This window comes from Lagopus muta, chromosome 1 (assembly GCF_023343835.1).
Source record: "Lagopus muta isolate bLagMut1 chromosome 1, bLagMut1 primary, whole genome shotgun sequence".
Lineage (NCBI taxonomy): Eukaryota > Metazoa > Chordata > Aves > Galliformes > Phasianidae > Lagopus > Lagopus muta.
Genome location: NC_064433.1, coordinates 20,455,056 through 20,472,090, shown reverse-complemented (window position 1 = coordinate 20,472,090; position 17,035 = coordinate 20,455,056). Strand labels below are relative to the sequence as shown.

General features: G+C 39.2%; 1 protein-coding gene across 2 annotated transcripts; it reads right to left on the bottom strand.

Moving 5' to 3' along the window:
- Positions 1-1,034: 1,034 nt before the first annotated feature.
- Positions 1,035-16,342, bottom strand: ZNF800 (zinc finger protein 800). Of its 2 annotated transcripts, none has more exons than XM_048938396.1 (6): positions 16,217-16,342; positions 15,549-15,656; positions 13,291-13,386; positions 9,305-9,448; positions 4,832-6,587; positions 1,035-3,433 (listed from the first exon to the last, which is right to left on the bottom strand). In XM_048938396.1, coding segments are annotated over exons 2-6 (2,058 nt in total). In that variant the 5' UTR covers positions 15,610-15,656; positions 16,217-16,342; the 3' UTR covers positions 1,035-3,432. The 2 variants fall into 2 exon arrangements, with proteins under 2 accessions (XP_048794353.1, XP_048794271.1); XM_048938314.1 differs by having other exon boundaries at positions 1,035-3,429.
- Between the last annotated feature and the right edge of the window lie 693 nt (positions 16,343-17,035).

Genomic DNA, 17,035 nt, shown 5'->3' with positions numbered 1-17,035 from the left:
CTGTGGCTATCCAATTGCTGTAATTTACTATTCAGCAGAAGTGAAACACATAAAATATCTATCCACGGGTTCTTACAACCAGCAATCAAAACCAATCGCCCCTTTCCAAAGTACTTCAGGCATTTGACTAGTCACATAAATCCTGTGCACATCAGCTTCAAGTCCATCTCACCAGAATCCAGCAAAACACAAATGGTGACAGTGGCCAGCAACTATCTCAGCTACAACATAATTCTCTCCTAAAACTGAGTAAACCAAACACCACAGGGATTTTAAGCCCCGCAAACCGTGGTTTCAGAGAGAAAAGGCAAGTGAAGCAGAATAGAAAACACTCCAAAATTAAAAATATAAAAAAATAAAAGCAAGAATAAAGGACATTTCCAACCAACAGAAGATTAACTAATGTAGAAGTGGTTTAGTTAGAATTCAACATTCTACTAGACTGGGAACTTCAGCAAGTCTCATCAAGCGTGAGTTTCACTTGCTGGTTAGGCAAGATTTTACATCAGTTTGACATTCGAGCTAGCCCCTCAAGCCTTGGCATTGGAAAACAGAGGAATTACTTTTTTAAAAAAATTTTTCAATACCATCTCCCATACAAAAAGCTTAGAACATCCTCAAAATTCTCTATGTGGTATGCCAAATCCATTCTGAATACAAAGCTATTTAACAAGACTCAGCTTCTCAGCTTTATTTCTGAAGGCACACTGGACAGCTTACATTTGTTTTCTGATATTCCAAGCAACAAAGGCCAATCCAACATGTCTTATCAACGAGCAAAGAGTGCATCTTAATTAACAACTGATCTTCATTGTCAACATATCCTCATGTCAACATGTATGTTCACATGAAACCCCACGTGTAAGCACCCACATAGATCTTGATTCTACCCAAACCTCTATTACAAATTTGTAGGGTTAGTCAAAAAAGAGCAATCAGCAATCCTTTCCCCCTCCTCTGTACACTCCCTGCCCCCCTGCCCCCTCCCCCCTCATTCAAGATAGCAGTACAAAAAGATTTAAAAAAAAAAATCACTGATTTGAACAGGTCTATCATATACGTATTCATTTTCCTTACAGGAAAAAAGAGAAAGCGAACCTAATCCACAAGACAGAAAGGAGACTCATGCATCAAAAGAGCTTTGCAGCAGATTTAACTTAATGGAAGATTTAATTTTTAAAAAAATGGTGTGACAATTGCTAATTATTAAGCTACATCTTCAAAAGCAAATACACTACTCACAATCTCAAGTGGAACAAAATGATTTCTCTACATGGATGCAGAACTGGAGATCCTTTTGCAGAAAGCTTCTTTGAAACAGCTCTAACTTTACCTTCTAGAATTTCAAGATGCAGACTGCTCATATATCCAGAACAGACCACGGAAACCACACAGATAGCTGAAAAATGAACTGTTATTCTATCACTATTCTGGCTTTTTAACTTCTTAATCTTAACCCATTGGTATTCAGGAACATGACTTAAATTGCACCTAAAAAGCAAGAAGTTCTTCCTTTCCAGAAGAATAAGCAACAATTATGGCAGATCTTATATTCCAGTCACACAAAGAGTTAACATTCTCTGGCCACCAACATAATTCACAATGCAAACTAGATAACTCAGTTTTCTTAGTAACAAGTGAACACATAGCCTATCTCCTTTAATATCTGTATTCAATTTTGTTTTAAAAGGATCTCAAAAGCAAATGTTGCTTAATTAAAAAGGAGATACCTTTACAAATGACAAAAAGTCAGTATCAAAGTGTCAACCATAAGGTGGAGAAACATTCACTCCACAAGTGCCAAACTTTTAATATCAAAACCAAAACATTTATTACAACAGCATATTACAAACAACGAGTTTCAAGGATCAGATGGTAAGCTTTACAAAAAATGCAAAATTGTACTATCTGATTGTGGAATGACAGATACTCCAGGTTTACAAAAACATCTTTCTGTTTATGCACGCTTAAAAGTGATTTCCAGTCTGCTTTATTTCAACCAAATACAGTACATTTATCCAAACAAAAGCATGTACATTCAATATAGAACATTTTGAGCAACAGCTACGGTCCAGTTCCCATTCACAGTACTTGTAGTGCAATGCACTAACAGGGCCAAATAGTTCTCTATCCATAAAAGCATTTTTACTCCTGATCTTGTGATCAACAATTTTAGATATATTTTATACAAAAAGTATATATGAACACGAGGCACCTCCCTAAGTAAAGGAGTAAACCTATATAAAAAACACGGTATTTCTTCTGATGTACAGTACCTTTCAAATTGTAGCAATTTGACACAAATCACTAAACAAAATATTTTCTAAAACGCAAAACAAAACAAAAAAAAACCACTGTTGCACGAAACCCACCAAGAATTCCATAATGGCAGGCATGCAACAGGTTTCCTAAAGTCCTGGTTAAAAGGTTAAAATAAAAAGGATCTAAAACATTTTCCAAATTATACAAATTCAAGTGCTATCTATAGTGGTCATTTATCATATCGAGAGAAAAATTACTCGGAGTTTCTCTCATACTATCCTCCCTTTTTATTAATATTTAATGAAATAAACTAACATTATAAGTGGTTGTGCACAGATTGTCTGTCTATAACACATCGACCAATATTCACTACCTTCATATTAACATTAGTGTGTTGATCTTTCAAAAAATAAATTGAAAAAATAAACTGCAACTATCATTAAAGTGCTTGTTGTATAATTTTTTAAAAAAATAATAAAGAATAGAGGAATGTGGATATTCTTGTAAACATCCTAGATGTTTATCAAGTTGCCCAACGAACCACGCATGGAAAAAATATGGACATCTTTGAAGCGACTGTAGTATAGAACATCCCAGAACTGGGAAATTAGTCTATATGAACAAACTGATGTTATGGCAAATACTAAAAATTAGTACAATCCAGCCAATATACACTACGTGTTTGCTCTTATACATTCATTTGTAATAAGTTTAAAACAGTATATAACAACAATTGCCAAAGTAGGATATCACAAAAAAAGTCAGAGCTGTTAGCAATTAGCACTATCAGGGAGGAACAGTACGATGAGCTCTCTGAAGATGATTTCCTAAATGAGGAACAAAAGTCTTCTTCCAAAGCTGTTGTTTGTCAAGTTGCCTCTGTATGGGTTTTTTTAAGTTCAGAAAGTTCGTATCAAACCTCAATTGCACAAGATAAGCACAGTTAACTGCTAATTTAGAAGCACAAGTGCATTTCAACTACAGCAGCGTTTTGGGAGGAGGCACTAACTACATGCAGTCAGAATGGATGTAATTTAGTAAGAAAACAACAGCTTATGAAGATATTTCCTCCTTATAGTACCATTATCAAGATATTAGCAGTTCCAACACCACATTAAAGTCTTTTTCATGCAAATGAACTCCAAATTTTCCGAACATCACTTGAACCTATCTGAGAAGAAATGGGAATAAATTAATACTTTGCATTTACCAGTACAATCCTTTCTTAAATCACACAATATAAATAACTCATAAGCTCAAATTTTTAATTTACCATCAAAATACAAAAGGCCTCTTGAAATCACCATATTCCAAGGTCCAGCTCAGCTCATTTTTTGAAGTTCCATCCCATTTAACCCAGATTTGCTAGGAAGCCACATGTTTCACATTATGTTTTAACATAACTAGGTAGCAATTCACTACAAAAGCTAAACTCAAATCAAATTACCATCTGGGATACAGAATTTCAGAGTAAAAAGATGGAATAAGGCACATATAACTTGGTTTTCTTTTCACCAAATATGCTAGAAGGATATGTCTGAATAAAGATGTTAAAAACTCTTATAGGTATCACTAACGTCTCTCCAGTTCATTTTTGTACAATCCCCAAACCTTCAGGCATCACTCAGTCATTCTGTAATACAAAATTATCACTTATGTCTATAATTTCCCTTTTTCAAAGGTTCTCTTAAAAATCAGACCCTCTCTAATCCTTAAAATGAAGGCAACAGAAAACTAAGAAAATACAAATACAAATCCCCCAAGTGTAAAAAAAATCCCAGCGTTCTGTAGAGGCAGAAATTAAGAAAACTCTTGGCCAGAGTTGTATAAATATCTAGGCTAAAACAAACCAAAAAAATTATGAGGTTCAAACATTTTAAAAAATGAATCACCAGAAGTCTCCAAACTTGTGCTTATATAAATAAGTACTACAAGGATCAAATCCTAAATCTGACAATTTTTAGAAGTGTCCTTAGGATCCTAACTCCAACTCATTTTAAACCAAAGAAATTAAGCACCCAAATTACATTCAAAGAAACTGTTCTATGCCTTTCTGTGGACAGAACACAGACAATACACATTATATACACATATTTATAAAATAATAATTCTAATATGTCCATAGAGAAATTTTCTGCCAACAGCTTTTACCATGGTACTTTTAGTGCTTCTTCAGTGAGGTTACTGAGGTGTTCATTAACAGGCTACGTTATTCAAATGAACCAAAGGCACTGATAATTTGAAAACATGCTATTTTAGAAACGTCCTTACATTAGCTTGATTACAATAGATGCCTTAAGGCAATTTAAAGTCAACTCGGTACAGCTTAATCTATATTCTACTCCAACTTCCTGCTATGATAAATTTAGAAATTAACTCTTTTCCTAAACTCTTAAAAAAAATAAAAATTAAGAAACAATTCAGACATATATCACAGTATTTAAACTGCTAAAGCTGCTATGGAACTATATGTTTTTGGCAATATATCAACAACAGAACATAAAAGGTAGTGCTTTCTGTTTTGTTTGGGGGAAAAAAAAAAAAAGACAAAACACTGTATTTTCCTCACCAGACAACAGCTTTAGATCTCGTACTTCTGCCTTTGGTTTTGTTTTCTTCAGGTGAATGAGATACATTCGCCTTGTGGGTTTTCTTATGATGTTCTAGAAAAGCTTTTCTGGCAAACGCTTTCCCACACTTATTGCATCGGTGAAGAGAAAAGTTTTTTGTTACTTTTACTTCAATGCCAACATCAGCTCCTTCATACTTTTTATTGGGCGAATTAGAGGTGACATCGTGTTTTGAACCAATCTGTTTTGTTTCATCCCTCTGAGGGCCTCTTTTTGTCACCTTATTTAGAACCAGATCAATTGGCTTTTTTATTGCTCTAATTTCTAAACTTGCAGTTATTTTCCCAAGGTAGCGTGGTGACTTTTTATGAACTACAGTTATATGCCTTATCACGTCACGTTTGCGACGTGTTTCATAAGAGCAGAGAGGACACCTGTAGTATTTAACATAAATGTTATTTCCATCTGTGTGTAATTCAATGTGCTTTGTCAAGTTCTGTTTCGAAGTAAATTGCCGTTTACAGAGTTTACAGTAAAGCTGCTTGAAGTCAAAGCCAGCTGAAAGTTTTGGCTTCCTGGTTTTTTGCTGGCCACCTGCAGCAGATGCATTGGTTGACTTAGAAGTTGATTTAGTAGTTGATTTACAGGTTGATTTAGTGGTTGACTTAGAGGTTGATTTAGGGTTTTCAGAGTCCTGTTTAACTTTATTTTTCTGTGCTGACGGTGTGTTCTTTTTCTCATTTGAATGATTTGTTCCCTTTAATTCATTCTGTGGAGAAAGAGCGATGGAAGGGGGCGAAGGTTCTACAGAATCTGCTGGTTCAACTTTTAGTTTTATTTCTGTTCCATTGGCAGTATTGTTGGGCCCTTTCTCTCTTTTAGAGTTCTTTCCAGAAAGAGTTATCTTGTGAACAATTTGCATGTGCCTTTTCAGCATTATTTGTGAACTATATTTTCTCTTGCACAGAAGGCATTTGCATGCAGTTAAATTGTATTCAGCCTTTGAAGACGACTTTTGTTTTCGGGTCTTAAAAGATTTTTTAGCAGAAACTGTATCCAAGAACAAAGGTTGCCCAGGCTTTGTAGCTATATCAGGAGTAATGGAATCCCTTCTTAATCCTCTATGGACTTCATCAAAATGCCTTCTTACGTTGGCTTTTGTGGCAAATGATTTATAACATACAGGACAACTTCTACCTAATGCTACAAGAACGTTCTTATTTCGGCCTTTTGCGGAGCACAGATTTGGTTTCTTTTTTGTTTCTATGTACTTCTTCAGCTCCTCCATCTTTTTTTTGTGTACTTTTCTAATATGCCGGCGAACACTGCGTCTAGAATGAAATTCTTTCCTACAAAGACAACAAACCAACTGGTGGCCAAAATCAAAATTATCCAAAGAGTCCACTTCAGGTGTTACTGCTGGGGGCTGCTCTTCAGGAGTAGGGATCACCTTGTTTGTAACAGGATCAGCAGGAGGTAATTCCACAGTCTCCCCAACCGGAGCCGGAGCTGAAACAGCCTTGGATGGTTCAGTGCTGGGTTCCTGTACTGGTACTGGAGCTTGATCAGGAGCACTACTACTTTCTGTGTTCTCATCTGGGCTATCAGTCCTTGACACATACTGAAATACAGCATTCTGATTCGTTTCTATAGGGTCTAATCTAACTATATATTCTTGCTTATCTACTCTTGGATAGATTGCTTCCAGGAGGTCACTTATGGCTTGACTCTGTTTATCATTTATATCTGGAAGGTCTGGAGGGAAAAAAAAAAAAAGCAAAGACATTTTTAAATGATTTGGCAACTTGAATTAAGTTTCACAAAACTCAAAGTGTCAATTCAGACACCAAACATGCACCACTGTTACTATTTTTCTGATCTTTCACACAGAAAGGCTTTGAGTAATCATTTTTAATGTATCAGTATAAGCAACACTCTTACTAGAAGCCGACTGTGGAACTACATCCTTCCAGTATGCTAATGTGGAAGCCACCTAAGCTAAAAACTAGTTTGCTTCAAATTAAATTGTTCTCTAGAAGTCACTATCAATTGCAAAACTAAGGACATAAGATTGTGCTTGTTCTTAGGTGTGCAGCTAATCTGAAATATAATTAAAAACCAATTTTCCTACTGCTGGAAACAGGCATCCTCAATAAATTAACCCATTTCTGGAAACAAGCTCTTTGCCATGAACTCTGAACAGTCCCTTAAGAGCCAACGAAATGTCTGTGTAACCTGAGCATTGTGCGAGGACAGACGTAGATGAGACAGAACTTAACTTCTGGGGCACTGAAAACTGTTAGGACTACCAAAACGCTTGAGAGACTTAGTAACAAATGTAAGGACAAAAAAATCCTGTATTATTTTAGAATTTTTTTTTTCCCCCTACTAATTTCTCAAAAGAATTCTGTGAAAGAATTTACTTCAAGAAATGACTCCACTGAGCTTCTCCGAAAGTTCATATTATGGTCTGCCCTGAAAATGAGTTGAAACAGACTAAAAAAAAAAACAAAGCAAGAAAAGAAGATACAGTGGTTCTCCTTTATTAGCCTAAGCAAAAAAGAAAACATTGCAAGTGTTAAATTCACCCTTGAAGTACTGTTTTAATATACTTACTCTCAAAAAAGTTCATTCTGATGATTTTGAACCATTTACATCGTTGGCTACTGCAATGATGTTACGTGCATTGTATTTTTTAAAAGCAAAAGTACCAATAATCTTACTGCCTTTTTTTTTTTTCATGAGAGAGATACCCTAAAGGTTTTGTATTATGAAATGAAAAACGAGATTTAAAAAAAAAAAATAAAAAATCCCATTTGCTTACAAGCTACTGATGATATCACAGCCCTGAGAAACATTCTGTTTTTAAATGCCAACTAAGTTCAATGATCTAGTTTCCAGCATTGCAGGCTAAACATCAGCACTGGCACAACTAAAAACCCCGTGCACTAATGTAAAAACATGAGGCACTGAGATGATACCATTTGAAATTCTCCACAATGATTTGAAGATCTCCTTCAAGGCAGCAACTTAATTCAGAGCATCTAGTATTATTCTTTTCATCTGGAGAACTATCGTTTCTTATCATATAATCTGGAGAATTATCATTTTCATTTGTACCCTTCCTAGTGAACAGTGAACTCTATCAGCCAAGCAGCCAATTAAAGGAAAGCTAGCCAACAGCTAGACTGGAAGTTTACTCAGGTTAATCTTATTTTGCTTAGACATTCCTGCATTTAAGTCACATGTACTCATAATTCCATAGTTTTTGAAACATTGAGGTACAAAGACACTAACTAAGGAAGAAAAATCATCATCACACCAATGTTGATGAAGACAACAAAGAAAACCATGGTAATAAAAGCAGCTTTACAAAACACTTTAGATGCTGGCACATTTCTCAGTTACTCAGCTTTACTGACATCAACAAATCATTATCACTTGAAATGAATCTTTAATAGTTTGTTGTTGTTGGGTTGTTTTTTTTTTTTGCAAATACATTCATTTTTTTCCTTTTAATAATAAAGTTTACTCTCTACAAAAAAGAAAGTGGGCTAGACATGATCACAAAAATGCCCCAAGAATATAGAATAGTTCAGTCAGAAGGGACCTTCAAGTCCAACTGCCTGAGCACATCAGGGCTAACCAAAAGTTAAAGCATGTCATTAAGGGGTATTGTTCAAATGCCTCCTGAATGCTGACAGCCTTGGGGACATCAGCTACTTATCTATCAAGCATGAGAGATGTTTGACCACCCTCATGGTAAAGAAATTTTTCCTAATGTCTGGTCTGAACTTCCCTGGTGCGGTTTTGTGCTGTTCCCAGGCATCCTGTCTGGTTCCCAGAGGGAAGATGGAGGTGAAGTGATGAGAAATGAATACAGTCTAACTGAAGAAAATGTCTTCAAAAAGGGTGATTTCTCAGTCTGTTTTTCATGACTAACAATGAAGGATTGCATCTGTGATTACCAAATGCTTCCCAAGTACAGGAAAAAATGACACACATCACCCACATCACTCTACATGATCCAGCCAAACTCTTTTTGAACTATACTGATATAAAACCGAAGTGCCTGCTTAGATTCAAGCTTTTCTATGAGACTCAGTTTCTCAGATCATGGTGAGCTTTTCATTATCTTCCAGAGGAAAAAAAAAAACAAAGAAAAAAAAGTGGAAGAATTAAAAAGAATTAGAAATCATTAACAGTGGCATCTTTTGTTAAAGCACTGGACCTATATTCTTGTCTGATTATATTCGTTTGATTATTTTATGGGTCTGTGCTGTTAGTGCATATTCATTCAGCACTGTAGCTTCTTTTCTACCATAAAGGTTATCAACATACATTACCATTTAAATTTAATTCCACATCAGTTTCCACATCTTGTTTCTCGTGCATTTGTACGAATGGTACAAAAAAGGGAAATTTCTCAATTTCAGGTGGCTTTATTAGATATTACAATTAGGAAAACTTACTGTCATCCATCTGAAGACTTGGAGGACAATAAAACTTTTTATGAGTAATTAAATTTGGTAATCCCCTGAAGAGACTCCGGCACAATTTACACTCAAAAATGGTGTCCACATCTTTCAACAAGATATGCTTAAGCTGTTTAGTTCCTGTAATAAAAGAAACATTATACTTAAGGAAGGTTTTCCGTTCATTTTTTAACTCACATCATCACATGAAAGCAAAAGCATTTTATAAGACAACAATCATATCAGCATTTCATCTTGCATTAATGCTATTTCACTGCACAGTTTATGATATGTAATCAACTTCCATTATGAAAATAAGCCTAGTTTGAAATAAATACATAAAAATTAAAGTTTACACATATTACAGTTTATTTACAGCGAACGAACAGAACGACTTGGACCAAAAACCAACAGCTAACATTAATAAGGATTCCATTGTACAATATTTGGTTGCTGTAATACAGTTTTCTAGGAGGAGGGAATAAGCACCTAGAGACTTTAAAAAAGCTCATCATGTTAAGAAAGCAATAAAAATGCAGCTATTTCACATAATAAATTATGAGGTAAGGAAAAAAAAAACCCAACAGAGTGTAAGAACGAAGCACAAAGAGCTAACATCAGTGTTACTACATCCAGCATGTGATACAAGATAAAAGCAATCGTACTTATGGAAGAAAATAGAACTGGAGACATATTTTTAGCCTGCAAAAAGAATAAAATAACTTAGAAAGTTTTCCCTTAAAACACACATTGCTCAACAAAATGTGCAGGTTTTCCAAACTACTGTATACATACGCATTGTATATTCAAAAATAAAATATCCAAACATGCAAGGATAAGCCTCATCTAGAACTGTAGGTTTTCCAGCTCATGCCTTGCTTAAACTTTGAATCTTTTGTTTATATTACACTTCAAATCCATTCCTTCATTTCACATCTTGCTAAAACTATGAACATAATGTCCACAATGAGCAATGAATCACTGAATGATGAATACTTACCATGCCAAACCAGAAGAAAACGCTGGCTACACAAATTCAGCTAATTGCTCTAACTTGATTTTATTTTTAATAGAGGAACAAAACAAAATTAATCTAAATTAGTCAAAACAGCAAAACTATAATGAAAGTTGGCAAAGTATCAACTGTGTAACAGTCAACTAACAAACAGTAAAAATGGCATCTAGATATACTTTTCCAGCTGAAGTAGAAGCTCAAGGTTTTGGTCAACGTGGACAACTAAGGATTCCATTTAAAGATCAAACTTAGTCACACTGCAGAATTATGTTCTAAACAAAAAGCTTGTTCAAATATAAATAATTCCATAATTGTTCTTCAAGGTGAACAGACCTTATCTAGTCAGCTTTCTATTTCTTGGCCTAATAATGCTATAAATCTTTTTATAACTGCATTTTAGTAAAGCACAATACCTTCTTCAGGTGCTTAAAACCAGGACCCAAACTTGACTACCTGAGGCTACCATCCAATTTTTTTCTCTGCCTATGCCTTCCCTGAGCCACTGCCCTATGTTCTTGTCTTTTTCTCTCACTGCTCTTCCCCTCAAGCGTTATCAACCTAATCTTCATCTGACCTGCATTTTTACAGACAACAGACCACTGGAAAAAAACTTGCATTTATTGAAAAATCCCAAATTTGAGAACTGCATGAAGTTCCCCCTAAGGACACGTTATTTACTGAAATCTCACCCACAAATACTTCAATGCCTGCATGTAAAGAAAATAACATGAAAACGCAGCTGAACAGAACTGAACATGCTCCATGTAGATGAAATTCCAATAAGTCACTATCTATAATCCAAATAAAAGGCCTCAAGCTTGGTGTCAGTACACCATGAAATAAAATTTGACTTGTGCTGTCAGTGCATATCCTAGACACAAGTATACCCTTCGAATGGAAAAAAGTCATCTAATTTACCTCTCCTTCCTAACCAATCCTTCAATCCCTCTCTTCCACCCCTCCATCATGTTATAATGAAAGTTCTCTACCCCTCAGTACTGAAGGACTGTCTAATTCAAACTGTCAGCCTTAAGAATTTTGAGGACTTATATTAGAGGTCAGACTAGATGATGCAGTGGTTCCTCTGGCTTCAAATCTTTCTTATGCCGTGCAGCTTTTCATAAGAGTTAATGACTTAATGGGTCCTTGTGGATTATACAATAGACCCTTCCAAACTCCTGAGTTTGGAAGAGAAAATAAGTTAAAGCAACCATTGGTTTTGTTGACTCATCAGGCAGAGAAAAAGCAAGCATCTGCACATTCTTCACCAGCTACCGATTGTGGCAAGAAGCAGTCAGCTTTCCACCAGCTTATGCTTCCTCCAGTTTACCATAGCTTTATTTCATAGTTGCATTTCACTGGGGCAAGCAATGATGTAGCTGTAGATGTAGGTGACCGAATGCATCACTACCAAAAGAAACTGATACAGAGTATCAGTCACTGCAAACAATTCTCTGGCAGAAACAGCCAAGGCTAGGCCCTCAGCAAGCAATTTCACTTTCCACAAAAATCTCAGCAGTTCACTTTCTCATAGGAGAACATTCTATTCTACAACAGCATTACAGAAGTCCAGAACTTCAAGGCCAGGCTGGATGCGGTTCTGGGCAGCCCGGTCTGGTGGTTGGCAACCCTGCACATAGGAAGGGGGGTTGAAACTGGATGATCATTGTGGTCCTTATCAACCCAGGCCATTATGTGATTCATTCTAAGATTCATATAAGAACGCTGTTTACTATATTATGACTTTGTTGCATTTGAATACAATGCATATGCATTGTAGCATAATTAGAAAGGAGTTACTAATTAATTTGTTATCCTTAACGCTCTTTAAGACTGGAGAAGCCTTCTGCTAAAATTGCTTTCACGGTTACGGCTTTAAGCTCTGTTTGTTTCTTTAACGTTCCTTTAAGAATCAAAAGAGCTCCTTAGCAAAATGAAAAGCTGTGTGTTCAAAACTAACTTGCAAAATCTTGGTCCAAGTCATTTTGCTTTCTGTACAACTGCCATGAAGACAACAAGGTAAGCTATCAATTAACAAATGCCAGAAAGGACAATCTAGGAGCTGCCTTGAGACAGACAACTTGCAGTTTGTACTAGCGCCAACTGAAATACCATTAGCCTCCTTCAAGTCAAAGGGCCCTGACACACATATTTGAGGCTTTATGCCAATTTCATTCAAGCACTCACACTTATAAATAAAGTTGCTAATGATGACTCTCATATTCAGTTTTCTTTTTTGTATGAAGTTTTTAAATGCAGGCAGAGAACATACCCAATACTATGTCATTCTACAAAACTCAGACCAGACACACAGCCCACTGCATACCAGCAATGACTTACATGTGAAACAACTACTTCATAGACATAAAGCTCTGTTGCTTTATATAAAATCTTTTTATGTAACTGCTTAAAAGTACAAACTCAGTGTTCTTGCACTAAGTTTGCTCTGCCACATCAGAATTGTAGAACCAGCTTGAAAGCATCACAGGCTTCAGTCACCCTTGGTACACTCATCCAAACACTCAGCTGTTATTCTTAGGTTCACTGCTATGAATTGCAACTCCAAAAAAGAGTCAAGGAACACCATAAAAGTAATGTGATACAGCAGTACTAAAAAGTTCAAGGCAAATACTGAATTTTGTCTGCCACTCAAGAGTTTTAGTATGAATTCATTAATAACAGCTGGAGGGATGACATAAAGCAGAAGAACAAGCTATTTCTTAAGGAAAAAAAAAAAGGTTTTGAAAGATGATTATACAGCAGGAGTTATAACTTGACCAGCGTACATGAAAATGCAGACAAAAAGAAATATCACTTTATACCAAAAACCCATCCATATTTTACAAATACGTAGAAAGTCAGGTGTTGATTTTTTGTTTTGTTTAAATATACACTAAATCTACCCTAAATGAATAACTGTTAAAATAAGGTAATAAACTTTTCTAAGAGTTAAGCCACGGCTTTATACCTGATCGAAAACACTCGATGATTTGCTGAATACCAGATTTTGATGTTTGCAAAGGCTGCTGTAATAATGGAGGATCACCAGGTTCCAATATATGCACTGAAATACATAAAAGATAGTAAGTCATTTGAGAAAGCAAAGATGATTGTTATTAAATTATAGATTTTCAAAGCATAGAATAAGCTAGTTAAAGTGAAAGGCCAAGAATGCAGTACAAGCTGTCTTAGGCAAAAATTCTCATCAACAGTGAATTAAAAAATAATAATATAATAAGATAGTGACTGTTCCAGACATGATACCTTCTGAGAGTATGCTGTCATCTTGATTAGTCAAAACAAGAATATACTCAAAGCTGTGAGTATCAAACATAAACATACTGAACCACGCTGGCTCATCAGAAGTTTCCATCAGTTAAGGCAGCTCCCCAAAACAGCCTACCTGACTCCCATCATTCAAACCAAAACAACAAAGCAGATGTACAAAAAATTACTAAACACATCTCTTCTGAACATACTACATTCAGTGCTGTCACTACACCCTGAATTCACATCCATTCCACCATGATCAGAACAAAGCACAAGCATATCTAGCTAGTATGGTCCAAAGACAGGTACCATAATAGTTTTCACAATAAAACTGCATTCAAAAAATGCTTCTGGTTCAAGCAAACTGCAGAAGTAACAATGTGAAGTCTCATGTTACACTGGAATCTTCATAAAACCTACTGTAAGATTTACCCAGCAAAAAGATTATCAACTTATTCTGATACACAGCGCTCACGCACACAGAATTAACAGCATTCTGTTGCTGTATATTCAAAAACCAACCAAGCCTTGCTCAGATGGAATACCAAATTTACACAAATACCAGCACTTACTCAAGCACGAGTTTGCAAAAATCACCTCAGTCATCTTTGTTATTAGCAAAACTAAACTCATAGCTCCTCCGTTGGCTCCTCCGTTGCCCATTCTATGACGCAATTAGACCATTTTTAGGTCTCCATTTCTAATGCCAGCACAAAGCAGCTCTACAAAATTTATGTTTTAGTAAGGAGCACTAACAGTATTGTGAAAATCTATTTAGGTTTACCAACTGCAAATAGAGTAAATGCAGGAAATGCAGGATGTAAGGTTATAAGTAAATTCAAGCTGAAAAGAACATCAGAAAGAAAAAGCAGTCTAAGAAAGGAACGATAAAATGAACACACCACACGACTGTGCTGACCCCATAATATACTGTTACATATGAACACGTAACAACCATTACAAATCAGTTAATTGTTTAGGGATTTCTAACACAATGACATATTGTAGTCTACCAGCCCATTCCATCTTCTTCAAAATAGTGTACTTTGGGTTGCATGCTGCCCCTAACATGCATATGCAACAGCCACTGACATCAAGGAGCGACATACATGAAGCAGGCATCACACATCACTGTTATTTGTAGGGCAAGAAAAGTATTTTAGCCTTTATAAAACATGAGAACAACTCAAAGCCATTTCATCTTAAACGCAAAAAGTGTTTCTTCTGGCTGAACAGTATCTTCTCTCAAATTACAGTTAATTAAAGCAGTATAATCAAGCTGCCACACACAGACTTTCAAGTACTAATTCCAAAAAAAGATGCCTTTCTTTTTCAAATACAAGCAAAAGCATCCAAATAACAAATTATACAGAAAGGCAAGAAGAAAAGAACCAGGTTCACTTTTAGACTACCAATTGTAACAACGGGCATAACAATTACAGAAAATCAAGCGAGCTAGCTGAAACTTTCAAGCACTTTCTACTGGCAGCATCTCCTGTGTCACATAGCAATGGGATGCAGACAGGAGGTTTAGGACTTCCAGGGTTTCCCCCCCACCTTGACAAGAAGATCCTTGTGCTCATCTGAGCTCACCAGAGGAGGGTGAAAGCAAAGGGATACTCAAAAAATGCAAGAGATCGCCAGAAACGTCATTTAACAAGAAAAGAAACTAAAGACAGACCAAGACACTCCACTTCTCAAAACAAGAACACTTGGAATCTTTACGTGTTTTCTCGCCTGCTTCTGACAGGCACGCAGCGCCCACCTGGAGCCACGGGTTACAACGAGGCACCCCACAGGATCCGAGGAGTTACACTGAGCAGGTTGAACTCGAGGGTACTTAAGGACAGCTCCAGCATAATCCAGAGCCGCGGCACGCCCCGACCGCCCCCCGACGACGCACAGCTGTCACCCCCCGGGCTCCCGCAGCTCCGCACGGCCGCCCCCGCGCCGTACCTGGCTCGCAGCAGCCGTGGTGGTGGTGCTCCGTCTGACAGCACTTGTCCCGCAGAGGCATTTTCCGTGCGCACGACCCGCGGTCCTCCTACATGCAGCGGCTCGCTCCTGCCGAAACGAGCAGACGGCCGTCAGCTCCGCGGAGCGAAAGGGCGAACGCCGCGCACCCGGCTCCGCGGCGGCCCCGCGCGCTCGGCCTTCCATTGTTTGCAGCGGCTCTCCCGGAGCGCACGGCCCCGCCGCTCCCGCGCGGCCCGGCCCGCTCCAGCCCCGCGCCCGCCCGCCGCCACCTGCGCCCCGGCCGCCCTTCCTTCCTTCCCTCCTTCCCGCCCTCCTCCTCCTCCTCCTCTTCTTCCTCCTCCTCTTCCCTCAGCCGCGCTCGCAGCCCCGCGCCGCTCCCCACCGCCACCTCGCAACTCCCGCGCGACGGAGGGAGCGGAACCGCGACGCCGGCAGCTCGCCGGGCCGGGCCGGGCGTGAGGGAACGGAGCAGAGGGAGCACCGCGGAGCCGCGGCCGGGAGAGCCCGCCGGGCCGCCACGCGCCAGCCGCGGGGAGGAAGGGACGGACGGGCGGGCGGCAGGTGACAGCGGGCGCCGAACGCCGCCGGCGGCAGCGGCAGGGAGCGGCGGGCAGACCGCCGCGGGACCGCCGCTCGCCGTCCCCTACCTGGGAGCGGACGGGCGGCCTCCCCCGCCCCGAACTCCACTTTATTCGCCCCTGTCCCGCCAGAGCGGCGGCCGCTGACCCCGGAGCCGGATGGGCACAGGGGCAGGAAGTGACTGCGGCCGTGGCGGCGAGGGGCCGCGCGGCGCGCAGTGCGCAGGCGCCTCTCGCCCGCCGCTCCCCCGCCCGTGCCGCACAGGTGCCGGGCGGCGGCACGCGGCCGTTGGCGCCGGGCTGCGGCGGGAGCAGCTCGGCGGCCGAGGGAGCCGGGCGTCTTGTCCGCCGCAGGGGCTACGCGGCGGCGCTCCGGAGTGCCGCCGTCCGGACGTTGGCGGGAGCTCGCGATGGTGCCGCTGCCCTGTCGCAGCCCGGCCCGCGTCGTTTGAAAAAGTTGTTGTTGCGGTTGAGTTGCCGAGAAGCGGGGTGAATCGATGTTTTCCACGCCTGGAGGACGGATTAATTCTCTGAGAGGTTTCCGCGATGTGCAATCCAAACCTCGGCAACGGGAGATTGGAATGGGGTTCATTGATTTTTGCCAAAGGAAAAAGTTTGTCAAACGAGTGAGACTTCTTCCTCGTCATGGAAACTTTCCTTTGCGTAAGGAAAATCATTTGTTAGGAAATGCGAGAAATAAAAGCATCGTTACAGGAAAATCGCTGAGGGATGGTACCGCTGTGGAAATGATGGGCCAGGCTTCGGCTTGTGGTGGAATTGCTGCAGAGGCAGGATTCACGGCTTCAGGCAGTTCAAAGTCGAGCCTGCTGTCCATGCCATGCCTCGGTCATGCTGCTCTTCACGGCAGCCTCTGGGAGTTTTTGCCAT

Bases quoted from the DNA above. Each gene is read 5' to 3' on its own strand.
- ZNF800 (XM_048938314.1), bottom strand. From the start codon at position 15,609: ATGCCTCTGCGGGACAAGTGCTGTCAGACGGAGCACCACCACCACGGC. The intron at 13,387-15,548 runs GTACGGCGCGGG...TATGTATTTCAG, and splicing joins CCACGGCTGCTGCGAGCCAG to TGCATATATTGGAACCTGGT. The intron at 6,588-9,304 runs GTAAGTTTTCCT...TTTTCCCTCCAG, and splicing joins AAGTCTTCAGATGGATGACA to ACCTTCCAGATATAAATGAT.